This window comes from Haplochromis burtoni, unplaced genomic scaffold, assembly GCF_018398535.1.
Source record: "Haplochromis burtoni strain Fernald_Lab_line unplaced genomic scaffold, NCSU_Asbu1 Contig_122, whole genome shotgun sequence".
Classification (NCBI taxonomy): domain Eukaryota; kingdom Metazoa; phylum Chordata; class Actinopteri; order Cichliformes; family Cichlidae; genus Haplochromis; species Haplochromis burtoni.
In genome coordinates, this window is record NW_024582483.1 from 1,439,174 (window position 1) to 1,466,793 (window position 27,620).

Here is a 27,620-nt window from a genome sequence, read left to right on the forward strand (position 1 = left end):
TTCATTTCTATGGGCACTTTAATTCCATTTGGCATTACAAATATAAACAGGACAATGGAAAACAAACAATTTACAAGATCGTGTAGAAAATCGATGACCCGATTCTGGATAACAAATAATGACAGTTGTGTGCTTGAAGACAAACAAGGCTTTCTAATAGGAACACAGTGCATTATCACTTAACGTACACCTCGACTGCCAAACTTTCTATTGCTGATTGTGAAGGTAGACAAATTATGTGTTGCTAAAACACAATCTGTTAATCACTCTATAGATTTATCTGAAGTTATGAGAGCACATGGAGGAGTGACGGTGATCGCAGTTCTGCACCTCTACTTTCAGCGTGATGAAGAAACCTTTCAATCTAAACTTAATAGGATGCATCCTGCCGAGTTCATTCCAAGTATTTAGCTTTTCATTCAAATTCTGCAACTCGAGGGGTCTGCACACGATCACAGCAGAAATGTTAAGAGGCATCATACACAGCAGAAGCATATCAGGTGGCTTATGTTTGGTACCCTTAATTCATACAGCCGCACTTGTCAGCATACTGGGTTTTTTTTTTAATTCAAAGTGATGACACAGCTCACTGAAGAGCTTTCACATTCAAATATAAGTGAAACAGCGTCTCTGTTAGAAGGTGTTCAGCTGGAAACTGTTTCATACGCACAGTTCAAGGTGTTTAAGTAAAAACCGCATGCACAAAAACATCTTAATCATGCTCTTAAATACCCTGCTATACCTACAGAGGGTGGAACACTTATAGTGAAGAGGCAAAATGTAAAAATCCTTCAGAGCATTTAGCAGGAAGCTGTAGTCACTGCTGCTATAGATGGAATTTCATTATTTCTCAGGTGACTAAGGTACCTTTTACTTTAATTATGACTTTACTTAATACAGCCAGTGATTTGAGGAACAAGTGCAAAAGTATTTATTTATTTTCAGCCATGTGGCAGTTCAAAGCTCTACCATGTGGACCGCATTAAAGCCTTTTCAAATACTCCACATTAAGATGGAAGGTGAACGAGGTCTCAAGTGAGCACCAATCAGCAGCAGCCATTCGTGTAGGTCAGAGGTCATCTCGCTTCCCTCGCACCACTAATAAAGTCTCTCGTGTTAGTTTGGGGAGGGAGAAAGGTCAAACAGATGGCACAATGACAGCAAGATTCAAGAGTGAACAGGTGGGGGGGGAGTGCAAAAAACTTCCAGTTGCTCCGTACTACTGCGTGTTTGTACATATGTACACTGTACAGGCTTTGTGTCGAGTGGCTACTGCAGGTAGCGGTAGACTTTGAAGCAGTGGTTGCCAGAATCGGCGACCACGACGTGTCCGTCTGAAGTGAGCGCCAGTCCCTGCGGGCCGTAGAGGGGGTCTGCTGACGTGTTGATGTAAGAGAGGAATGAACCGCTGCCATCAAACACCTGAGAGAGAGAGAGAGCAATATCATCACCGCTGGAAATCATTCTTTTTGTGGAAAATACAACACACCTAGTTATAAAGTTGAAAGAAAAAAAATAATGATTTCATGATTATGGATGATGTAGTGACCAAAATAGTTTTTAGGAAGCAACAATTGTTGCCTTCTATTGTTTTAACCCTTCTGAGACTCAAGCTTTTGTATGGGATAGATGTGATGCAAGAGGTCTGTGAAATACAAGGTGCAGAAAAGCTAAATGGGAGATCTCCATCTGAGGACGCAGGGTCTCAGGAGGTTCAAAAACATGTATTTTAGACACCAGCGTGCAGTGATCAGGCCTAACATTATGCCTAATATTGTGTCGGTCCCCCTTATACTGCCAAAACAAGTCTGACCTGCCGAGCCATAGACTCCATTACACCCCTGAAGGTGTGCTGTGGATTCTGGCACCACGATATGAGCAACAGATCCTGTAAGTCGTGAGGTCAGACATCGATATATTGGACTTCTTTGCACATCCCGCAGATGCTCGATTGAGATCTGGGTAATTTGGAGGTCAAGTGAACACCTTTGAACTCTTCGATGTGCACCTCAAACCCTCCCTAAACCATTTTTGCTTTGCTAAAAGAGACCACATCGGTCTGTGAATGCAGTTTCCATGAAAAGGTTTACGTGGTCTGCAACAATGCTTAGGTAGGTTGTACGTGTCAAAGTAACATCCACATGGATGTCAGGACACAAGGTTTCCCGGCAGAACATTGTCCAGAGCATCACAATGCCTTGAATTCTTCCCACAGTGCATCCTGGTGCCAGTTGTTCCTCAGGTAAGTGATACGAACCCGGCCATCCATATGATGTAAAAGAAAACCCGATTCAGACCAGATCTTTGCTTTGGGGTCCAGCCCAGTGTTGGTGTTGGGGGTCAGCATGGGCAGCCTGACTGATCTGCAGTTATGCAGCCTCATACACAATAAACTGATGCACAGTGTTTTCTGACACCTTTCTGTCAGAACCAGGGTGAACGTTTTCAGAACTTCAGTAGTTCGTCTGTTGGATCGGACCTCACAGGCCAGCCTTCGCTCCTCACATGCATCAGTGAGCCTTGGCTGCCCATGAGCCTGTCGCTGCTTCACCACTGTTCCCTCCTTGGACCACTTTTAAAGGATACCGGCCACTGCAGACGGGGAACACCCCACAAGAGCTGCGGTTTTGGAAACCCAGTCGTCTGATCAGTGTATAAATATACTATTAATGGTGTTTTGGTAACATTTCATAAGCCATTATGAGGCAAGATTGTAATGTTGGATGCCACTTAATAAAAAAAGAAACAGAAGTTTGTATTAACCGATTCTTCGAGGAGTAGAAAGGATTCATTCTGCGTACCTGTATCCTGCTGTTGCCCCAGTCGGCTACTATGATGTTTCCATTGACGTCCACCGCCACTCCTGTGGGGGCGTTGAACTGGCCATTGCCTTCACCATTGGAGCCAAATTTCAGCAAGAATTCTCCTTCTGTGTTGAACACCTGCAGTATGGTTTCAGAGAAGCAACAGCAGAGAGAGAACACTTCTTTAAAAAAAACAAAAACGCAACCAGCACGTATTCACATAACAGAACACTGATATCCAGACCAGGACTCACTGTTGTGTGCATCAGGCCTGGTTTACAGTCTGATAAATGCAGTGAGATACATTTAAATAAATAAGAAGCAGATGCTGATGGATTTGAGACCGTATTCTTAGCCGATGGTTTCCTCTTTGCACAGACTGTCTGCTCAGACATGATTGGTCAATTCTACACTGACTATAAATGGACTCAGAACTTGTTGGAATGTCATAAAATCCTCGTCCACATGACAAATTTCCCACCTTCGACTGATGAATGTGACAATAGCCTTTTAATGTGAATGATACGAGTAGAAAACACGTTGTAAATCACGTTTTGGTGGCAGCTGCTAACATCTGTATTCCTGTAACACACAGACTGCTCTGGGAGTTCACTTGCCTTGACTGAGTGGTTGTGGAAATCTGTCACAATGATCTCGTTGTTGTTGTTGACAGCAGCAAAGTGAGGGCCTGGATTAGAAATATGAAGAAGATTTTAGGTATCATTTGTACAGTTTTGCTTGACTGTGACAAAACAAAAAGTCAGAAAACTCCTACATGACAGGTAGAATAGAATAGAACTCAACTTTATTTTCATTGCACATGTCACAAGGACATATTTGTGGAGGACATGCAGCTTCAAAAACGAATTCAGCAACAGACAAAAAAAATAAATAAAAATAAAAGTACACTGATTTTTAATGCTTTAATGTTAGAGCATGACCAAAATATTGGTCAATAAAGTTGGATTGGAAAATATTGATATATCAGTCAGGTAATTGGCCATTTTCTGATATATTGCCATCAACATTTATAATAGCCATAAATCCAACTTTAAAAAGTAAAGAAGACCGAAGCACCCTTTAATCATGCTTTGAGTGTTGCTGTTGCATAGTTTATCCACCAGAGGGCACTCTGCAACTTCCCTGTTAGCCACAAGCAACCAGCTGATTTGAGGAGAGTCAGGCAGAGCGTGAACATTTTTTAAAACAATAAAACAAAATTATTTTAAACTGAATTGCCATATAATCATAGTAATAACTCAAATAACTACACGTAATACATGTTAGGGAAATCTGTTTATGTTTCATGTGTCAGAAAAGAAAAGAAAAGCTATCAGACGACATATTAGACAAAATATCGGTATCAGTGTCAGTCTTAAAACTCCTACATCTGTCGCTCAGATTAAATGTATGACAAAAAACAAACATACAACCAACTCATAGCATGATTAACGAGACACCATGCTGTTTTAGGGACACTTTCGTTTATAATAATGGACGAATGTGATGGACTAAAGTTGCTTTTTCCATATTAATGACCCTCATGAGGTCAGTGCAGCTCCTCTTCATTCAGCATGCAGGTCGGAGAAAGACTGAATTGTGTTATCTTGGAGCAGTGCACTGTATTACCATTGAGTGTACCTGCAAACTGCCTGTCACCGTTGCCACGGTTACCAAACTTGGTGACCAGCTTGCCGTTGACCTGGAAGATGAAGACGCAGCAGGACTTGTTGTCGACCACGATGATGTGGCCGTTTCTGTCCACCGACACGCCTTTAGGACCCATCAGCTTCCCCGAGCCGATCTTGTTCTGGAGAGATTTTATTTCACGAAGCCACGCGTGAGGAAATGAGTACTTACAATCACAAAAATACAAGTAATGGTCAGTATTACTGTTTGCATTAACACATAAAACCCCCGAAGCGGTCTTCTGTGTGTTTGCACATAGACTGAGAGCACACCCTAAGTCCTATTAGGGACATCCCACTCAGGAAACCAGTGGTTTTTAACCCGAAAATCTGCACTCTTTTAACAGAAGATAAGCAGGCTGAAAAGGGGAAGTCAAAACCAGCATGAGTGAGTCTCTTAACGCGTGAGAAATTTGCAAATGAACTGTGAGAAAGTGTAACCATCTGACTCAAGGACAAAAATCAGCCTGACCTTCTGCACAGCTGCAGTGGCACTGGAGCCCACCCGGGAACATGCCGACTATTGCCGTTCTGAGGAAAAATCTACTGAACGACCCAGTCCCAGAGATAAATAAAACTCACCTTAAACTTGCCCTCGCTCGAAAAGATGCTGACCCATTTGTTGTCATAGTCCGCGATGATGATGTCGCCGTTGGGGTGCACGGCCACACCTGTCGGCCGCTGCAGCTGACCCGGAGTCCTGCCCCGGATGCCGAAACGACTTCTGAACTGGCCGTCGTTGGAGAAAATCTGGATTTGGTTAAAAAAAATAAAATGAAATAAAATAAAACACTATGTTAAATATTAGATGGTTTTCATGTATTATCTCAGAGAACAGGCGCAGATGCTTCAGGGAATTCGTTCTCACCTGCACACACTGGTTGTTGCTGTCTGCTATCAGCACCTTCCCCTGAGAGGAGGCAGCCACTCCCTGCAGGTTCGTGAACTCCCCTTTGTTTCTTCCCTTTGTGCCTGTGAGACACGAAACATGACCATGTTCACCATGATGATGACGACACGTACGTTTTCTACATGTAAAGTCTATTGGTTACATAGTAAAGGTAACCTGATGCTCAATTTTCACTCCAGCAGTAATAAGCTCTCTGTTGTGTAAACATTTACTTCACATAACCGTGAAACAGACGTCTCCAAACCATATTCACTAGTATTATCTTACTTACATTGTTTTTTTTGGTCTGTTTTTGGGTAGAAAAAGTAAGAATTGCAAAAGGACAGCTGTTTATTGAACCTTCTACCATTTTTTATGTATTAAAATAATATTTAATACAAGTATTAGTTATTATTTCTTGCTACATCTGGGTTTTTGTGGGGAAAACAACAAAAACTATCACATTGATGATGTAGACGTCACAAAAACTGAAGCATGTGACATGTCAGGGTTAAAATCATATGAACACAAGACTCTAAATCCTCATGTTCAAGAAGCCGAATTAATCATATTATTACTGAGCTTTTGTCACTTTTTAAATTGCTCGTAAATACTTGTTAATCAGCTATTTAACTGAATTTTCCCTAGTGCACGGATTCCCAAATTGTGGGTCACGGCCCCCGACAGGCCGTGAAGATACTGGAGGTGGGCCACAATAATAAAAGAGGATAATGGTAATGGGAGGGCTTAGTTTGGGATATTGGTCATTACTCTGGCCTAAATTTACCTCTCCTGTATTGAAGTTTGTGTCTCAGTGGCAGGTGGGTCACACATTCGCCTTAACACTTTGAACATGACTTGGTAGCATTAGCAATTTATAGCCAGCTTGTGTTGTTTATGCATTTTGAATAAACTTTTTTTCCCCACTGATAGCTCCTCACAGTGTAGACTACACTTTACGTCCTCCTTTGCGGTTCAAAGGAAGTGCTAAGGTTTGATGTTCAGTCCTCCGGCTTGGAGCCGGTCTTACCGATTCTGAAGATAAGGTCGTCCTCAATGGGATTCTCTTTCCTCCTCCCTGTGCTGTACATACTGGCCGGCCTCTTGATGGCCTTCTGCTTGACGTGTCCGCTGCCTGGAGACTTGAGCCTCTTCTTAACGCCGTCTGAAGTCGGTGACACGTCAATGGATTTGGTGGCCTTTATCTTAAAGGGGCTCCCTTTGATGTGTTGGTCATATAAGCGCAGAGATAAAGTACACGTGCCCTCTTTAGGAGCTGTGAACAGGTACTCATAAGTGCCGTTCTTGTTGTCGAGCACGTCTCCGTCACACTTGCTGCCGTCAGGCGAAAACATTTCAGCGGCGATGACTGCGTTGCCCATCTTGCACAGCTCTCCATCTTTGTCCTTAGTAGTGATGGTGATGGAGGTGGGCACGCCTACCACACAATGCCGCAGCCCCTCGCCTGTCGCCACAGTCTCGGAGGCAACGGCGTTGGTGGTCACAATAGTGCCCAGGTTGTGGATGGACTTTTTTAGCCCTTCCGTTTCTACGAGGAAGTCCAGCTGGTTGTTCTCTCCGGGCTGCAGCGGAAGCTCCTGGCTGGCCAGCTCGACGAGACGCTCGCCCATCTGCTTCTTCACCAGCAGCACCTCGGCCTCGGTGCCCTGGCTCAAGGCCTGCTCCGTGAAGTTGCAGCTACTGGTGATGCCCTCTTGGCCCTGCAGCAGGGTGTCCAGCTGGGCTTGGAGCACCTACACATGCATGCATCAGGGGGCAGCAGAGAGACACTGAGCTTAGATAAAACTTTATGAAGCTTTCAAAATTATTATTTTTCTTGCAGTTATTCTGTTGATTACATTATACTAACAAAAAGAACATTAGCTTTGCCTTTGTGTCCGCTTTTAAGATCAGATCAGGTTATTAGTACTTGGCAATCCTCAGCTTGGGAGCAAATATATGGTATTAATTAAGGATTGCAGGGATGTTAGTTTATTAAGCTGCTGGTAAATATAATGGAATAAAAATGTGATTTCTTATATTACCTAATTTTAATTTGTAAATTAGTCACTTTACTACGACCACACTGCTGTTCTTTAATCGCAATCTTCTTTCAGGCACTCTGATAATTAAATAAGGGCTGCTTTGATTGTAATGCTGGATATTCAGATACGCCCCCATGTGGAAGCTGCCACAGCTTTGCTGGTTTCCTTCAGCTTTTTGGGACTCAAAAAGCTTACCACCGCTTGCTTGTACGGGTGGTAGAAGCAACGTGCAGTAAACTGTAGGTATCTGATAACCAGATATAAAACACCTTCATACAGAAATGACCTTTTCACTGCAACTGCAGATAAAGTGTGGGTGCGTTTAATGCAGGTGTTTAAACTGGTCTGGTTACCTGGTAACTGAGGATGAGGAACTGATCAAATATCCAGAATTAATCAAATCTTTAAGTCATCCTATTATCTCATTTTACAGACGAACCCTCCTGAGCAATGACGCGCTAACCTAAGCCACATTTAACCGCTAATAACCAGCTTTACTAACTAGTTGCTACTGTCTTTGTTTACTAAGAGCGCCGTGACAAGCTGAACTCGGGTTTTTGCGGCTGACCCTGCTGCTGATGTGTTCTTGGAGTTCTCAAGGCGAAAAACAAAAAGTGATTTACTAACATGCTCGACACGCACTTTCCTGCGCCGATGTTTAACGCCGCAAAACGAAAACAAAAACAAAAAGCAGCGCATCTTATATTCTGCGCTTGATACTGAAGCGAACAGACTGCGCATGTGTTTAGAAAGCAGCGCAACTTCTGTAAATCCCCCGTGAAACCGAACACACCTGTGAGCGCTGTGTGGGGGATTGCGCTCACACGTTAAGTTAATCTGGCGCTAAAAAAGTGCGACATTAACGCAGGCTGCACACGTTAAAGCACCGAGACAAACTCACCGGCGTCCGGCCGTCATCACACTCCTCTGCTACTCCCAGAGACGCCATAGCGTCCAGTGTTTCACCCACACAGCTCATCCGCGCAGTAAAACTAAGACTCTTTGTAACATTGTAGGACGAGAAATTCACGGTGAAGTGACAAAGTGTTTGCGGCCCGGACTGTACTCCCTCCCTACGCGCGGCACGCCCAAATCAAGAGCGCACGCGGGACACCGGCTTCATGTAGCAGGAGCAGCAGCACAGCTTCCCCGTGGGCTGCAGTGCTGTGACCGATCATCAGCCACTCAGTTGTAAATCATTAGCTGTGCCCATGTGATGCAGCTCCCCGAGGGAGTCAGCAGGCTTTTAACCCAAACGGCTGATTGGCTCATGGGTCAATGCAGCGCACCAGCCCCCGCTCCGGCACCTCCTTCCTGTGGAGAGGCAGTCTGTGCCATACTGCAAATTTATTTTACTTTCTATCCGATCAATACCAAATACTGATATCGATACTTTTAACTCATTTAGACAGTTTATGCCGGAGAAGCATGACTCATCATACATTTGCGATTCGGAACAATTTTAATGACCACTAAATCACATGATTTTTACTTTGTACAATAATTCCTTAACACAACCAAATACACCTTTTAGTTTTTCATTCATATTTTGAAACAGTTATTATTATTATTATTCTTGTTGTGGTCTCTAAAGCACTTTGGGTCACCTTCTGTTGTTTAAATGTGCTGCATAAACTAAATAAACTCTACATTCAACACAAAAAGCTTATCACATTCAGCCATTTTTTTAAAATACAATTCAACTTTAGGGTATATATTTTTTTCCCCTTTCCAACAGAATGATCTATTTTAATAATTAACACAATTATGTGGGCTGAATATATATTTTTGAATGTTTGTATATAGTCTGGAGGTAATCAGACTGCTGAAGTAACAACTGTGATGGACACTTTGGAGTGGCATCAGTCGTGACTGCCACATTACTTTCACCATGACATGATCTGCATGGTTATTCTTTGGCTCACTGAATGGCAGTGACAGTGGGCTCTGTCTCTGTCTACCTTCATTTGGCAACTAAGTCACATGACCACAGGACAACAACAAACACGGTGAAGCAAAGTGTGCCTGCATGAGAGGAGCGGTGTTTGCGCCTACATGTCTGCTGCTTGATAAACGAGAATAATCTACTGAGCTTACAGCAGAGAAACAAACAGACGCATCAATCCTCTCGTGTCAGTATTGGGCCAGTAAGAATACCAGTGTTGATATTGATACTATCTATATTATTTGGATAGCCCTGACCTGTTGAAGGACCCGTGACAGGTGAAAAGATTACTTTAGTCTGTGCTCCAAAATCTCCAGATCAGGCTCATTTAAGTGTTTCACATTTGTCCTATTTGGTTGTTACATTTTAGCCAAAGTCCCAGCTGTGCTTCGCTCTGCACTCACCTTTTGCTTGAGGCCATAGTTGACCTCCAGCTCCATGAGTAGAACGCTCTTGCGGACATTGAGGGTCTTCTGCAGCTCATCGAAGGTCGCGTGGATGTCGTCCTCGATGGCGCTCTTCTGATTGGTCAGCTGCTGAAGAATCTCTGACAGCGTCTGCAGGGCTGAGTCGATCTCTGGTAACCTGGAGGCAGTCGAGTAAAATGTCAAGGTCGTGTGACAGAGCTGGAGAATCATCACTGCAGTGCAATATGACAGTATTTACATAATAATATTGCTGCTGCTGCCTACCTCTTCTTAACAGCATCTAGCTGGTGGTGCAAGGAGGCCTTGTGCTGTTCCACTACGTCTTTAAGAGGCACGGTCGGGTGCTCTCCGTGTTCGCCGCTCGTGCACTCCTGACACATGGCTGTCTCACACGGAGGACAGTAAAACTCCATCACCTACAAATCAGGAAAAAGCAGGGATCTGAATTTATAATAGGCTCGAGTCATAGACCCATTTATCCACATTAATGCTGAGGAAATAAACCATCTTCCTGATCCTGCATGCTTACACACCCCTTTAATGTCTCCATCTCATATCTGCCAACTCTGCATCTCCAGACTCAGGAGTCCTGTCCTATTTCCTGCTTTTGTTGGGGACACTGCTCTGCTGTGTCACTTTATCAGTCTACTGCACAAACTTGCCCATCAATAAATAATGTTCTTTGCTTTAAAATGATCTCGACCTCTTGAATCACGGCACCGTCAGCTGGTTTGATATTCTACTCCACGCTGAAATACCCAGACAGATGTGGACGAGACTGCTATGAAATTATTGTGTACAGGCAAGACAGACGCTCAGATTATGAAACATAATGACTTGGTGATCTCCTGACTTCACCCTCAGCTCCACTCTGAACATCTATAACCCTAACTAAATGTTAAAGCCGACTTTGCTGTCAGGTGTCAGTGTGAGGAGCTCTTACGCTGCCTCCATGGTTTGGGCAGGAGAGTAGCTGGCCTGTAGCCACAGTGGTGATGTTGTTGAGAGCGGCGGCCTCTTGGCTGCAGCTGCCCGGCGCCCGCTGCAGCACGTCCATCAGGTTGGTGATGAAGAAGTTATTCTGCAACGCCGCCACACCCTTCTCCGGCAGGATTGAGGTCTGGCGGCACACGGGGCACGACAGTGTGAGGCTGTGGGCCGGGATATAATTCTGCAGGCACCTGCAGGAGGACGACAGGTGTATTAAAAAGGTTGTAGTTTCAAGATGTGGTGCTTTATCACCTGACATAAAAAAAAACCTCTTAAAGCTTTATTCTAGCAGTCCATTAACAGCTTATTTGTCCTTCAAGTAAAAGAAGAACAGAGCAGGTCAAAATCCTGTCTTTGAGACCATCTAGTGGTTGGAACGATGATACTCTGACAGCGATTTGCAGCAGCACTTATCAACGACATCTGTGCAATGTGGTATATTCAAATGCAATGACCGTGCCATAAATCCTGTCATTGTGAAGCTTTTAATGTATATACAGAAATTCCATTAAATTTAGTGTTTTATATTATACTATTCAAATTATTTAAAGTCAATATATATATATTTATATTTTTAATGCAGTAACACCTGCACGAGTAAACAAGCACAGCTAGAAACTACACAGAGAGGCTACAGTGCTACTCCCTGCCCTGCCACCATAAAAACGCCCGCTTTTTTTTACCACAATGAGTATGTAACTTTATCCAAAGTTATATTTAAAATACAATAATAAATAAAGCACATGAAAAACAAACATGGCAGAGAATACTTTAAAATCCTGCCACGCACACAAAACATATATGTGAAACTATACTGTTTATGCATGTAGCTGCTCTGCTTTTCATTCAGCTCATCTTAATTCTCCTTTATTGAACTACATTTACTGATATCATCAATGACACATATATGTTGTCCATTGTGCAGCAGTCTTATTTTTACATGAAATAAATAAGCTTGAGGTAAATAAGTGTTTTGTCACAGCTTGTCTAGCCTCCAACAGACTCTTTGTCGGTTTGCTGAGGACGTAATAAACAGTGACCCAAAGATGATCATCAAATCACATGTAAATATAGTACATGACAGCTCATATGAGCTTTAATCTAGTCAAACAAAGGTAAATGGTGGAGCTGAATATTTTAATGTTCATCTCAGCGTCTATGTGTGAAACACAGTAGTTATGCCCCACAGAAAGAGTTAGAAATGACTGTATATTGTTCAGCTGCACACTGATGCTCCAGAAACAACCAGAGCAAAGAGGCAGGCGCACACCGTGAACAGTTTGTCTTTTGTGACAGAAACAAAGGCTGCTTAACAGCGAGGATGACACCAACACACCAGAGGCAACAGCAGCGATGCAGACCTGTGTCCTAAAATAACACACAAGTTTAAAGCAATGAGATATTCATTTAAAAATCTGTTGTTATTATTTTTATTACTGCACCGTTATAGGCTGCATCATGTGTCTGAAATCATAAAACAGTACAACACTTACAGCACTTTGGAAACTCCACTCACCGCTCACAGAAGGTGTGCAGGCAGGGCAGGACTTTGGGGTTCTCGTAGCGGTCCAGACATATGCTGCAGATCAAGAACTGCTTGTCAATTTGGCGGACGACAGGACTGGGGATAGTGGAGCCTTCACTGGCCATCCTAAAGCTCTGGCATAGAAGTCCCTCTTCCTCTTACCCTGCACCCTGCGGAGCGACACGGAGGGAGAACAAAACCGGTGAGGACGTAAACACAGTGGCATCACATAGGATCAAACGCACAATGAAGATCTTGTGGTGGTGAGCGGGACTCTGTGGGGCTGCAGAGATCAGAGTTTGAGGCCGAAGGCAAAGACAAAGTACTTTCTTCCTTCCACAGAGGAAATGCAAAAATACACAAAGAGACACATCAATCAGCGCCTGTGACCAGGCAACTGCAAACAGCCACTCAAACAGGACATGAAGATGAAACTCTCTCTCTCTCTCTCTCTCTATATAATAATATATATATATATATATTTTTTTTTTTAAGATTACCAGAGTGCTGATATCGTTAAAAATAGTCTGATTCAGGGGTGTCAAACATAGGGCCCAGGAACCAAAAACAACCCGGCAGAGTTTCCAATCTGGTCTACTGGACAGCTTTGGAAAATGTGAAGGAAGGGATAGATTCTGGACTTTTTAATGTAATTTTGGGAGTTTTACAGCTTTTCCTTTTCATAAAGTCTTCCCTCATTTCCATTCATAATACACCAAAGTAACAGAAGAAACAATTCAGTGACAGAACCTGCCACTTTATTCACTACTATAGAAATTTCTGGGTTGTTTTAATAAATTAATCTTTTTTTATATAGTACTTTAAAGAAAAACATTTTCTGTGAAAAAAGTTGCTCTTTTTAAAATTACAGGTCAGCCTGGGAAGTGAGCTACAAGAAATCTTACAGTTTACAGATTTATTTCTTACATTTTAAGTCCAAAGAGTCATGAAGACAAGATTTCTTTCATTTTTGTAATACTAAGATATTTCAGTTAAACATCTTTACACTGACAGAAAGGGGAGCTTCACTGGTCTGGCCCACTCAAGACTAATGTGGGCAGTAAGTGGCCCACAGTATAAAATGAGTTTGTTATCCAAGCTCTAATCAGTGCACGGTCAAGAAAATAAATGCTCTCTATAGTATAACACATATTTATCCTGTGACCCCTGTGGTGGGTCTCAACCCTTATGTTGGTAACCGCTGCAGTAGCAGAGCAGCACCTGAGCTGCAGATGTGTTTGTCATGAAAAGGCACTTTAAGCACTAAATATTTGATGATGTGAAGTGAAAGCAAGGCACTCTGCGTTCAGCACACATTAGTCAAACTACCAAGACAGCCGAGCAAAACTATTTCCAACTCGGCCCTCTGCTTTATCCCAGACAGCTTCTCCTGGCATCGTTTCATCCCTGCGATATTCCTGTTACATTATCCGGCAGCTAACTTAGACACGGAAAGTGTGTCAGTGCTTTTATTGTCTCATCACATTCAAGTTGGCCACAGAAACAGGCCACCTCTGCTGCTGGGAGGAAACCCCGAGGGACTGCACTCCTTTCTACAGTGCACGCTCTTTCTCCTCATCCCGTTTCCACTTAATCGCTCTCCTTTAGATACACATCTTCTCTCATATTCCTCTCTGGAAGCAGACGTGGGAGCCTGTAATGTTTTAAAGAAGCTCTCAGGCAAACTTCTCAGTATGCTAGGTGAATGGAAGCAAGCTCAGTGTTACTGCAACTAATATAAAAGCAGCAAGTTATCAACTGAGACTCATCACCAAGCTAATCTATCACTAAGAGGATGACCTACAGTAATACATATGTTTAGAACATAAATGAAAAGACACAGAAAATAAAAGCATCTGGCAGGATTCCAGCACAGACGTGCACGAACACAAGAGCTCAGATCTCTCTTAATGACTCACCAGCTCCACGGAGCAGATTAAGCAGATGCTCACAGCATCAAATATGGGACTGCTCATACAAAAATAAAAAAATATGTAAATCCTGCAGAAAGCCACAGCAGGAAAACAGAAGCAGCGCCGCGCTGACGGTGCACAAGGTCGCAGCAGTCCCACAGCGCTTCACTCTTACATAATCAGATCCGCACCAGCTAAGCGGAATAATTCCTGCTGGATTGAGCCGTCATCCCACGCACAGAAGAGGGCGCACATGACAAAAAGGGGGGCGTCAAAGAAGGAATTTAAACCAAATCAAAGCATCTTCTGTCATAGAAAGACTGTGAGAAACACTCATGCACAACAAAAGTGATTCCAGGACAACAGCAGCTATTCCAAAGAGTTTCCTATAATCATTAGAGGATTATTAAAAACTTACAGTGATGCATTCACGGAACGATCAACAGGCGTCATCCACACAAGTGCACTTCAAATGAATGAAACACAGACAGCCTTCATCTTCTGAATCGTCCTTCAACTCATACCGGCTCTGACAGGAAATGATGCTTCCCTCCAGGTTGCAACAGAGAGCCAAACACGAGACGCCAGTGTGTGTGTGTGTGTGTGTGTGTGTGTGGGAGAGAGAGAGAACCAGCCAGTGTTTATGGGCGTGCACACACGTGAGCAAAGTTAAGGAGGAGCAGTTCAGCCGGATTGTATTTCAATTTTCTACATCATGTCCCCCCGCCCGCCCGCCCTCACTCCCTGCGTTACTTTCTCTCCTCCCATCACTTGCATTCCCTGCTCGCTCTGTCTCATCCATTCATCTCCCTCCTTCCTCTCTGTCTGAAGTAAATGCTGCTTCACTGCAGCGCGGTGAGCAAGAAAGCGCAGCATCCGGAGCATGTGAGCGAGCACTGGCTGACGCCTGGTTACCTAACAAATGGGAAAAAAGGGACAGCACTTAAGGGTCTCCGTCACAGCCAATAGAGATGAAGCCACAGGGATCTTTCTGCGTGCGAGTGTGCGTGCGTGCAGGCTGCTGACTCACTGTACATGCAGAGACTGAAAATGAGCACAAGGAAAAGTCCCACACTGTATATGAAGAGAGGGAGGAGAGATGACAGAGAGTAAACATTGCAGAGAGAAAGGAAGTACGGTGAGACGTGTGCTTCAAAATGTGGACACAAAGGACACACTGCCTCTCCAGTTTAAGAGACAGAAATAGAGATAGGTGATAAAACGCTGAGGTGAAACGCATTTTCTGCCTGTTTTTCCTCACTGCACTGCAGCTCTGTCGCAGCTCTTTGGTCACTGCTTTCTGCATACGCAAGAATGGATGACTTAAACAATGACACAAAGCTTTAACCTTCAGACAACCTCAAACACCGACCACTCTGTGGACATCATCTGGGGGGTTTTCCACCAAGAAAACCGGAGGCGATTTGAGTATTTGGTTAGTAAGAGGACAGATTTAAAGGCCTAATGGTGGGTGACTCCAGCAGGTCCGTCACCGTACTCTCTGAAAACTGTTCAGTGGTCAGAGAGTGAGACAGAGAGAAACCACCAGCTTTCCAATTAGTGGATGGCCTGCTCTACCTCCAGTCCATCACAGGTCCAACACACAGAGCACATTTAGAATCACCAATTAATTCATCCATCAGTCTTGTCTCTAGACTGTGGGAGGAAGCTGGAGTACCTGGACCGATAGCAGTTATTTTGCTTCCTTGGCACTAACAATTCCGAGGGATACTGTGTTGAATACACATGAAAAAAAACTGGCTGCAAGTATGATGTTACATGATATTTGCAGCACCCCCCTTCAGTTCTTAAATTTTCTTATTTCAGTTCCACGTCAAACACAGTTGTGTCGATGGAGTTTTTTCACAGAGTTAAGCATGCCTGGCAGCTCCACAGCTGTTCCAGTGATCTCATCTCAGCCTCTGCCAAACTCAGTGAGCTCAGTCAATCAGAGGACGCAGAACAAGAAAACATAATGCGGGAAAAAGAATGAAATGCTGTGTGGGTGCACACCAGTGAGAACAATCAGTCTCTAAAGCTTCATCTTAGATTCAGCACTATGAAGGATAAGGCCGTGTGATCTTATATGTTCTGTTCTGACTTGCAGCTCAGTGGCACTCGGACCCAAACCGGTTCCTTCATTTCTGGCATTAGATTCATTACTAGTATTCATTCTTTATCGATACTGAAGTTTATAAAGTTTGGTTGTTTCTGTGTTTAGTGTTTTACTCGTTGACTGTACTTAGCTGCTGTATGGATTTGCTGCCCTTCTTGGCCAGGACACTGTTGTAAAAGAGATTTTTAATCTCAACACTTTATTTTCTACTGGTTACAAAGATACATTTACTAAATCAGTCTTCGGCCGAATGGACAGTATGTTATATGGCAATTTTTTTTTGCTAAATTTGGCATAATTTCTATTAAAGAAAATTTTACAATATTACCGCACATGTCATTTAAAGAAATCCAGGCATATAATAATAAAAAGAGTTCTCCACGATCCTAGTAGTGTTTAAAATCTATTCACTGAGTGGTTATAGAGGCTGCCTTCGATTTGAATAATGCAAATCACAGCCAGCGAACATGCCTTAAATAGTTTGCTTTTGCTTCCTTAAAGGCACAGGCTGAAATCAAACCTGTCTCTTAAATGTTCAAACTGATGATGTATTTTTGATGCTCTTAAATGCTCGACTATATCAATAGTGTTTGTAAACAAAGCAGAAAAATGCAGATATTTTCAGTTATGGTGAGCAGTCTAACAGGTCACATGGTTTACTATTTTTAATAATCCATGTAAATCTCTGCAATGACGCCTTTAAACACACTGTGCAAACTGAAAAACTGCAGCATTACATTGCTAGGATTTAAGGAAGGCAACATCAGGTTACATCAGGCCCGACTTGGAGCCAACACACAGGAGTAAATATGTCAGATAACCTGTTTAAGCTGCTGTAACGTTCACGCCAACACCATTATCCCTCACAAACAAATAGCAGCAAAGCAACTCAAACTCAAAAACATTTCAAACTTCTATAGGAGAGATTAATAGAGAAAATAAAGTTGTAGTTTTCAACCATTTCCACTCACTCACCATGACGAAGTAGAAACACACACTGTTTACTGCGTTTTACTTTATAAGCTGCTTTCTGTGTTACCCTGCCGTCTAACCCGCAGTTCTTTCCAGAGCACCGACTCGAGCTGTTTCCACCGCTTCTCTCGGTTTCTAAACACACAAAACGCTGCACAGTGACGACACTGCACAGGCTGACTGATCGCTTTCAAATTGCAAACAACAAGTGTGACGACAAGAAAGATGGTTTCTCGATTTTCAGTAAGTATGACCACAGTGTTTTTGGTTTGACGCACTTCACCTGCCCGTTACTGAGCTATTAATGTCATTTTTATGATGGAAAAGTTTGTCAGGTCCAAGAGTCCGGTCACAGGTGGGTTCACTGTTGTGTCAGCTGGTTATGAAATCGACTGGGGGGAAAAAAAGAGTCCACAGAGCTACTTTACTTCTCCTTTATCCAAGATCAGTAAATTGAAGTAAATTTGGAGTTCAACACTCGTAAAAAGAAGACACATTTTGAAAGAGGTTGTGTGAATTCAAACTTGGTTAATACTCAGTGTGATGTTAGGTGCAAGATAAGCCATGACACAGTCAGCATATCAAGCACATTTCTCTGCATTACGTACAAGTCAGGAAAAAAAAAGGAAGCGAGTCCAGCTCTGTCTGATGTGGTCAGAGGTGGGCCTGCTATCGCTTTCCAAGCTTTTATGCTATATGGTAATATATAGAGTTGTGCAGGGATTTCACTGAAATGTTAAATGTGATTTGGGACAGACATCCTCTCTGCTTTTACGATTAGCCTTCCTTTTTGATAACGCGTTAGTCAGGGCTCAGTCAGGTGACCCTGAACCCTCCCTTAGTTATGCTACAATAAGTCTGGGCTGCTGGGAGGGGTTCGCATGATGCACTGAGTGTTTCTTCTTCACTCTCTGTGTGTTTTCTACATTTAATTATTAGTTATTATTAATCTCTGTCTCTCTTCCACAGCATGTCTTTGCCCCGTCTTCCTGTCCTCACCTCAGCCGGTCGAAGCACATGGCCTCCCTGAGCCTGATTCTGCCGGAGGTTTCTTCCTGTTAAAAGGGAGTTTTTCCTTCCCACTGTCACCAAAGTGCTTGCCTCACAGGGGGGTTGCCAAATTGTTGGGGTTTTCTCAGTATTGTTGCAGGATCTTTACCTTCAGTATAAAGCAGCTTGAGATGACTGTTGTTGTGATTTAATGTAAATTAAATCGAAGTGAATTGAATTGAAAGGTCATCAGGATTCATTTTGTGGAAAAGCATGAATGTTTCTGTAACTTTTTCCATGCATGTCCTGCAGCTGTGAACTTTTCTAGTCATTACCCAGCAACACTAACTAGTACAAAGTCTCTGTGTTGATGTGATTTGAAACAGCACTGAAGCATGCTGTGTGCCGCATATGAGAAAAGGTTTCTTTGGACAATGATTCTCCTGACTCTGTCTGAAGTTCATGTGTGAAAACAGTTTACGTGTGTGAAGACTTCCAGCCATTCAGACCCTATTATAGAAAAGTACCAAAACAAAGGTCACTGGTCTTGCTCGAGTTATTTGAAGCAAACGATCTATAGCCCTTTTCATTACAGATCGCTCGACGCAGTTTTTACGATTTTCCGTTAAGTGGTATTATCTGGTCCCAGGTACTTTTTTTATCTACTCGGTCGAGACTCCAGGATGCTTCTTCACATCCAGCTAGCAGTGGGGATTCCCAGACAGATATGAAATGGTGTTACTCGTCAACTCAGGTGACCCTGATGGCTCAGACCTCAACAGCTATACTTTATGTAAAAAATACCATCAGATTCAATGAGTTGTGGAGGTAAATAAGAAAATAACATTTCCCATCACTTCAAGCCTTCATGTTTTTCATGCGAAGCTACTTGCCTCCCAGCAAGTATAGAGTGCTTTTATGTTCTGTTTTTTCTGACGTACACTGATGATATTTTGCCATTAATGCAAAAGACACTGAGTTTATGAGCAAAAATGCACCATGCTAAGGCTTCACATTTACTGCACAAGCATGACAGAGATGTGTAAGTACAGAAAAGGCTGTCCTTGCTTGTCTGTTTGCCATCCATCCATTCTGGGGACATGTGGGATGACTTTAAATTTCAAAGAGACATTTAAATGCTGGCTCATTAAAGTCGGACAAGCACGAAAAAAAAAAGAGCTGGCAGTTTGGACTGACTGCAGAATGACATCATCCCATTTATCATGGCCTGCATGACCGTAATGACTACTTATAGTAAAGTGACAAATGGCCTCCCACTTAGCTGCCTGGCAACTGTCTTCATTATGCCTGAAATCACTATGATCACGTTCAGGAGCAGACAACATGGACAAAGCCTAAGCTGACTGTGCTGCCTATAAAGTACGGACTCCACGTTTGATTATTATACCTTTTACTGTTTATGTGCTCAATTTTGTTCCCTCTCTTCCACTTATTGTATTTTAAGCCATGTTTGCATGCAAAGCCCGGAGGCTCCGTTTGCTCCGTTTCAGAGGAATTTGGGGCTTTCCGTGCTTTTAATGCTGAAAAGGGTGACATAAGCCCCACCACGAATTATGAAAACTCTCTCATGTTTTCACCCATAATCCAAAGCATCCACTGGGGGCAGGATGATGAGAGATTACAGAGGCAAACGCACGTCTTCAGGGTGAATGTCCTCTTATCCAGTTCCACATCCACCAACGCCACCACAAATTTGAAAACACAGACGGTTAAAGTTTCTAAACCTTCCGTTTGGGCAGATTAAAGACATTTTTCAGCGTGGGCAAAGTGTCATTTGGAGAATTGTGGATTAATCCTTTTGAGAATTAAGTTTAAGTTTGTTTTTTGGCTGATCCAACTTGGATTATTTTAAGAAAACGGAGCTCTGAATAAAGAAGGAAACTCCGTGTCGCTGCGTCACTCTGCTGTATATCTGCCAACCACGCACTCTGGGGGCACGAGATAAGACAATGCTCTGTGTGTCAGAGTGTGCGTGCTAACGGCTGACCTCAAATAAGGCTTACAGATGTGGAAGGGCATGGCCGCTACAAACTGTCCATGGTGCACATCTGTCAGGGAGAGCTCAGTGACGCTTGACTCAACGTGCAGACAAAACACTCTCCCTCAGTGAATGAGTGACAAGACAAAAGAGAAAGCTGGTTTTTGGTTTGGTTGATCTTTAATCCTCAGAGTTTGTACTGATCACACTTTGTACTTTCAGTAAAATGAGTTTGTAAATTTGCAAGATATGATTTTTTTGTGAGAATACATCTTTCACATTCACTGATACTGTGTAAAGTATAAAAACATGTGGTAGGTCCTTTGTTTCCTTGGCTGTTAGTTACACATCTGAGACCTCTGAGAAAAACTTGGAGTTTCATGTATAACCTTAACTTCCTCCTCGGCACAGAGTACAACGTAAACATGTCGCACCTGCAGCTTCTAAAGTCAAATCAGCATCAGCCAGTGAGCATTGTAAACAGGAAGCAGCAGGAAATGAACAGATGTGCCATTACAGCACGTCTGCCCGAAGTAAATAGCAGGTATTTCTCCACGTGAACACCTGAGACCACAAGACGTGCAGCAGGAACCTGTATTTCTTGTATCAGCAGATTTCCAGTGTAACAGCCTGAAGTTACAGCAGCATCTTTTTAATCATCTCTTTCCTGTTACAGATGCCAAACAACTTTTCAGTGCTGTGCGCTGGACTGTTCGAACACAGCGCTGTTATAGCTTCTGCCTTTAATTAATCATAAATCTTTCCTTCCTCTTGTTACCCGCTCTTTCCAGCCCTCCTACCCACATTCAGAACATCCCACTTACTTCAACTCCATGGCTGCTCTCCTCTTCTGTTCTCTCTCTTCACCGAGGCGGAAAACAAATGCTGCTCTTCGTCACCTAATTCTCCACATGTATGATATGCTGTATTATGTCCAGGAGGCAGTGACAAGAAGGCATGTGAGAGGCCTGAGCTGCTACAATAATCCAAACAGACTGACAGGAGGCCAACGGGTGAGCGGAGACGGAGGGGGAGGACAGTACAGTGGTGTAGAGGAAGACAACAGACCAATCACAGGAGCTAGGGAGGCTGAAGAAGGCTGGGCTTAAAGCCTGTGCTGCTCTTTAACCCCCAGTGAGGGCAGAAGCTCAACTAGCATGGAGCAGAGACAGATAAGGAGTGACAGAGGACGGGGCTGCTGACAGAAACAGACACAATCAAATGTGCCAGCAGTGGCCAAAGGATTTCATTATTTGCAGAGTCCAAATGCTGTCCCAGGTGCAAAACTCCCTAAATGACACAAAAGTAATTAAAGCTAGTAATTTTTACATTAAGATGTTAGTGCGAAGGCACAGGACACCACTCCCACCTTTTTACGAGGAGTTTCATCCTGATTTGAGGTAAAGGTGCTACAAGTTGCACTAGAAAAACTATCAAAGCAAAAATGTCTGCACAGAGTAGTTTAACTAGATAAACTAAGAGTTAAAACAAACTGCAGGCAGATCCAAAACTCACTGATCCAAACGTTAAAGAGCAACAGCCAACCAAAGTCATAGTAATTGAAACAAGATGGTCCCAGAAAGCCATAATAACTGTAACAGTCCTCTAAGTGATGACCACAGTGCAATCATATGCTGAACACTACGGTTCAAAGAGCAGAAATGCAGTTATTAATCAGCGGTGCGTTGGTATCTGTTTGCCTCCAGATGAGGCAAAGTTGGAAGATAAGTTCAACATGAAGCAGACGTTATGTGTGCAGTCATTCCTCCAGCGAAAAAGAACCTAAAACCTCCAAAATGACCATGAAATTCATGCTCACGGATGTAAACTTACGACCACAGCTGCACATATGAGGCTCTAAAATTCCTTTTCAGTTTTCCATTCAGCACCATGAATCTTAATATGCAGGCTTATTTTTTAGTATAAACGGCTCAACTGTGTTTTAGTGTGATCTTACTGATTGTTTTTGTTTCACGTTTCCAAAAACACGATAATAAAATGAGCATCCTGTTCTGACGCTTGCAGCCAAGAGGGCAGCCTTCCTCTTATTGTTTGCACATCTTTCACGTTTATACCTTGGCAGAGACACATTAGCTGTTCCACCATAACAAAAAAATCACTCATGATGTGTTATCGGGCTGTATACACCCACACCCACACTTTCCTACAGACAGGAAGACACTCTCACATAACACAGACATGTAGCTCCCCCCAGAGTGGTTCCTATTTCTTGAAAGCTTTAATCTTATTGGCAGGCAAAAACAAATGTTTGTGGTAATTATCCAAATGCATCTGCTTCCCCCCGACTCCCACTTAAATGGATTACTTAAGCATAGAAAATGACGTTATACAGTAACAGGAGCACTGTGATTCAATCCTCTTTCAGATTTATTTCACTGTGTCACACAGAGTAACAGGAAACCACCAGCTGAATATGTGAAAGAAGAAGAAGAAATGCGATGTAACTACTGATCTTTTAATCTGTAATGGCTCGTTGCATTGTATGCTAAATCTAACAAACAAGTTCCTTGAGACATGCTTCAGTATTTTCTCCTAAATACTGACTAAATACTGTTTTCTCAACCTGAACAATAAAGAAAAGTGAAAGAACAATTTAAGATGATTATTACTTGCTATGAATAACCCATTTTGATTGATTAATGTTTTGTCTTCATTGCTCTCCAGAAAGGTAAATAAACGTAAAACTGCTAATTAGTTTAAGCAGACCATCTCTAAGCTCACGTGTTTATTTTGGTTATTAGGCTGGTTCAGGTTCCTCTTACATTGCAGTCTCCTCCCTTCCTTTCAACCTCCACTCACATCTTGCATCAGGTGACCTCCATAGGTCACATGACAGGGTGGGAAACTGTGCATTACTTGATAAGAAAGACGTATGATGTCATCACTATTGTACTGTATCCTGTATTGTGACTGACAATACCCTTGACACAAAAAATATATATGTTTGCAGCCTTAATGCTCATAATGGTACAAATGGCTCTCTGTGCAAATATGTTCAAAGATAGTAAGTGAAAGGTTTTCACAGCACATATAACTACAATGTGTGTTGCCTTTAACTTGTAGCATTACATCAGAGCTCCTCATTATTTGGAGATGACCAAAAGATAATGTCACCTCTTGCATGCTAGATCAGAAATAGATCAGAAGGATTTTTATGACTGATACCGATATTTGGTGATTTAAAAATTCCATATGTATGGAATCTGGAGAACCTGTTTATAACACATAAACAGATTCTCCAATCATTCGGTACGTGTAATTATTTATTTACTTATTCCCACTCCGCTTGAATCTGCTCAGATTAGCTGTTAGTTGTTGTGCGCGGAAAACTGCAGAGTGCCCCCTGGTGGACACACCATGCAACATCAGCACTAATAGTAGGCTCACCAACACACTTCATGCACATAATCTACAATGTGTTTGTTTGCCCTTTCAAAAACGATGTCACTCAGAAGTCCTTCGTTCTCCTGTTGATTTGCAGTCACAGAAATGATTCAGATGCACTCAGAGCTACTACAGAGTAAAGAGTGACTAAGCTGGTTGTTGTTCTAGCTTAATCACTTAGCTTTAACCACACAGACTCTGAGCTCTGGCAGAGCTCAAAGCGCTGGGTCCATTGATCCTGAGGGGTGACAATGTCACAGTGCAGCAGTGCAGAACAGCAAGCCTTCGGGGTTTTAGTCACTGTACGAGAAAAACATCAATACTAACACCACCAGCCGACATGTAATGGAAAAACATGCCAGTCGATATCGGGGTTATTTGCTGACTGATACTGTAACAAAGCTACATTTGCCTTAATGAGCGTCTATGTTGCAAATGATCTTAAAATTTTCTATATATTTATGGCTAAACAGATGTTTTGTCATGAAACTTGCTATTAGGTTTGTGCTACTTTATTGCTTATTCATAGTTTTTTTTCTCTCACATGTATTCTCATATTCAAACTTTGTATATTTAAAAACAGTAAGTAATTTCTTTGACGTGGATGAGAATGAGGGATGGATTTGAGGGAAAATAAGTGTTTTGCAACTGCTGACACTACACACTGCATATCAAGACAATGTACCTCAACTATTCTTTAAGTATCACGAGTGATTAAACACATTTATTGACAAAATGCATTCTACATTTCACTAAAGACTGTTCACTGTGTAGACAAACTGTTCAATGTAAATTTAATCTGAAGGACTTTCTTTTAAGGACTCCAGTTTAGCTCCCAGGGTGAGCAGGGAGCGATACGTTGGCCAGGGTTTGACTCTGACCTGCGGCCCTTTGCTGCACTCTCTGCTTTCCTTTCCACTCTTTACTTCACTATCCAATAAAAGCAAAAACAACATTTTAAACTGTCGTTTCATACAGAAACAGTAAGTGTTGCACTGATCGGAGTCAGGATTCTGTGCACAGAGTGGGAATTTTTTGAGGATTACGGTAACTCGATGCAGAGTTAGAGGTGTTTCGGATTTGTGTTATTCCCTGTTTTATCTTTTTAAGATTGTTGCTTGGACGTGCTGCCTTTACCCCCAAAAGTTATTTCATGGACATATGTGGGTTCCTTCATCACTACTTCGTCATTAAGAGGAATTGAGAAGTAGTGATGTGTAGAGACTCCTAGGGTGGCTTTTGCATTTTGAAGGTGCAAAACAGAAACAGAAGGTCTAGGCCAGGGGTGGAGAACTCCAGGCCTCAAGGACCAGTGTCCTGCAGGTTTTAGATATCACCATGGGTCAACACATCTGAATCAAACAATTAGTTCATTAGCAGGCCTCTGGAGAACATCGAGACATGTTGAGGATGTAATTGCCCATATAAATCAACTGTGTTGGATCAAGTACACATCTAAAACCTGCATGACACTGGCTCTTGAGGCCTGGAGTTCCCCCAACCCTGGTCTAGGCTGTAAAAAATGAAAATAACAAACCAATCAGGCTAAGAGCAGAAACACTAGCAGTGAAAACATTTAAATCAAATCTTGGGGGGAAAACAACAAAAGAAAAAATAGACAGAGATGAGCTTGGAAACAAAGACTCCTGGACATCTATGGAAGACAAGAATGGTGGATGACCACACATCCATTAAAATGAAGAAACCTCTATATGGTTAGACACATAATAATCCCATAAAGAGAAGAATTCACAACAATAATCACAGAGGTTTCAACAAACTATTCATCAGACTTAAGAACACAAAGCCCAGATGACACGATTCATTTCCCAGTTTACCTTTTCTGGACAGATGAGACTAATGTCAGCTTCAATCAAAACGATGAGGTAGGCTCGGAACAGCTCACGATCAGGTGGGATGTGATGGATGGGCACGTGTGGCGTCCGGTGCCACTTAGTCACATGATGGGAAAAAGAAGCTTGAAGATGAATTCCTTCTTTCCAAAACACTCACGTTTCCCGATTAGCACGAGGATGATGCTCCACTGCAGCGGTGGCAGAACTGTGCAGCCCTTACCACACCACTTTCTACTTTTTGTTCTCACAACCATTTACTGCATTGAAGCATCTCTGATGTCACAACAGAAAGAACAGCCCGCCATAGGAAAACTACTGCTCGGACATCAAAGACTCTCTCGCACAGAGCCAGGATAAGAGAGAGGAGTGGACAGGCTTATGTAATCACACATTAATCCATGACAATGACATGAATGTGGCTTGCTGATGAGCCATTGAGACAATCCACTGTGAATAATGATGGCAATGTCGTAGAAACTCCCAAAATGAATGTAAAACCCCAGCAATGTAACGGACTTCTCTGGTCACATTTGATCAAAGGATTCATTTGGTATTCAATTGAAGTTTCTTATATCTGTAAACTGACTGCAGAGGGAGAGCACAAGTCCAAGGGTCACTTATTAGCATGTTTAATTTCAAAAATCAACACACAGTGTATAAACTGTTCAACTAGGTGTACATGGTGTCAAAATGTCAATTCAAGATTTAATTATTTCATTTATTCCCTGAAAAATTACTGTTACTGTTTTTATTTAAATAAATCACTAACTCAGCCGAATCTGCAGAAATGCTCTCATCTCAGTGTTTTTAATGTCTCCTGCTAAAATCAGATGACTTCTGAATGAATCCGACGGTCAGACACGTTTCACTGCAGAAATAACAGCAGCTTGTCACAAGCAGCAGAGAATCAGGTGCAGTGCGGCGACTCACGCCAGACTCTGCGCTGTGACAACTCAACTTTAAGATCAAGCCTGAAGTTTAAACTGAAAATACTCACAGAGAACTACACGTGCAGACAACACACGCGCTGAAAACGCCAAACAAAATCCCACAGTGCCTCGCAACTCATGCGATCCTTCCTCCCCAGCACTCACCAAGAGCGCATCAGTGGTTCATTCAAGTTTTCGCAGATTGAAGATGCGGACGTAGGCGCGCTGTTGTCCCGCTGCAGACCTGCGCTCTTACTAAACCAGCAATTGGACATCTGCACTTTATATGATTGGATTCATTTTAACACAGAGATGTGAATCCTCTAAAGTTTTGACTGCGTTAAGCCAAATCCTAAAGCACACACACAGCTGATGTTTACCACTTACCTAAAGGCAGACTTATCCGCGAAAACCGAGGATGTTTCAAGCAGTTATCGTCATCTGCTGGGATTGTCCCGTTTAAGCTCCCTCTGTCCCGTCCCGTGTGCTGCTCTGCGCTCACTCTACGGCTGAACCGAGAGCCACTTCAACTCACTTCCACTTCACTTATTAAAGGGATCCGCCGACAATAAAGGGCAACAGCAGCCGGAGGCAGTCTGAACACATCAATATTGCATTCACGTGTAAAAATAACCGATTGTCAAAGAGTTATTTCTATTTCTGCTTCAGTGTTTGGTACTTCTGTGGATCACTATTTGTAGTATTTCTTGTTTTACTTGGGAATCGGGCCTAATATTTCTACCACAATACATTTAAAAGAAAAGTAGGCTTCTGCATGTTGTTAATTTGTTTCTACATAATTTAAACACACACACACACACACACACAAATAAAAAATCATTATTGTCGGTGCCAAAAGTTGCATGAAGACATTGACTGACTGGGATTTTAGGGTTGTAAGAAATACCAGTGGTTATAGTTTAGTATAACGTTAAGAAGCACGGGTAAGCTAAAAGCTAACGTAGTTTTGTCGTATGCCAAAAACAACAACCTCCTTACACTCTTACTGAGGCAAAAATCTCACATTTAGTAATTTAATATTTAAAGTAACTACCAAATAAATGAAATGAGTAAAACAAAGGACAGTTAGCCGAAGAATTAAACAAACAAACCAACTTTAAGTCGT

General features: G+C 42.5%; 1 protein-coding gene across 7 annotated transcripts; it reads right to left on the bottom strand.

The window, feature by feature from the left end:
• On the bottom strand, positions 1–26,993 carry trim2a (tripartite motif containing 2a). Of its 7 annotated transcripts, none has more exons than XM_042223881.1 (12): positions 26,882–26,993; positions 12,306–12,484; positions 10,743–10,980; positions 10,064–10,215; positions 9,776–9,956; positions 6,412–7,135; positions 5,361–5,464; positions 5,075–5,242; positions 4,434–4,614; positions 3,422–3,492; positions 2,802–2,942; positions 1–1,422 (listed from the first exon to the last, which is right to left on the bottom strand). In XM_042223881.1, exons 2-12 carry the CDS (start codon positions 12,437–12,439, stop codon positions 1,270–1,272), a joined length of 2,247 nt encoding a protein of 748 aa, XP_042079815.1. In that variant the 5' UTR covers positions 12,440–12,484; positions 26,882–26,993; the 3' UTR covers positions 1–1,269. The 7 variants fall into 7 exon arrangements, with proteins under 7 accessions (XP_042079815.1, XP_042079818.1, XP_042079813.1 ...); XM_042223884.1 differs by lacking the exon at positions 26,882–26,993 and adding an exon at positions 26,563–26,581; XM_042223879.1 differs by lacking the exon at positions 26,882–26,993 and adding an exon at positions 21,129–21,345.
• Between the last annotated feature and the right edge of the window lie 627 nt (positions 26,994–27,620).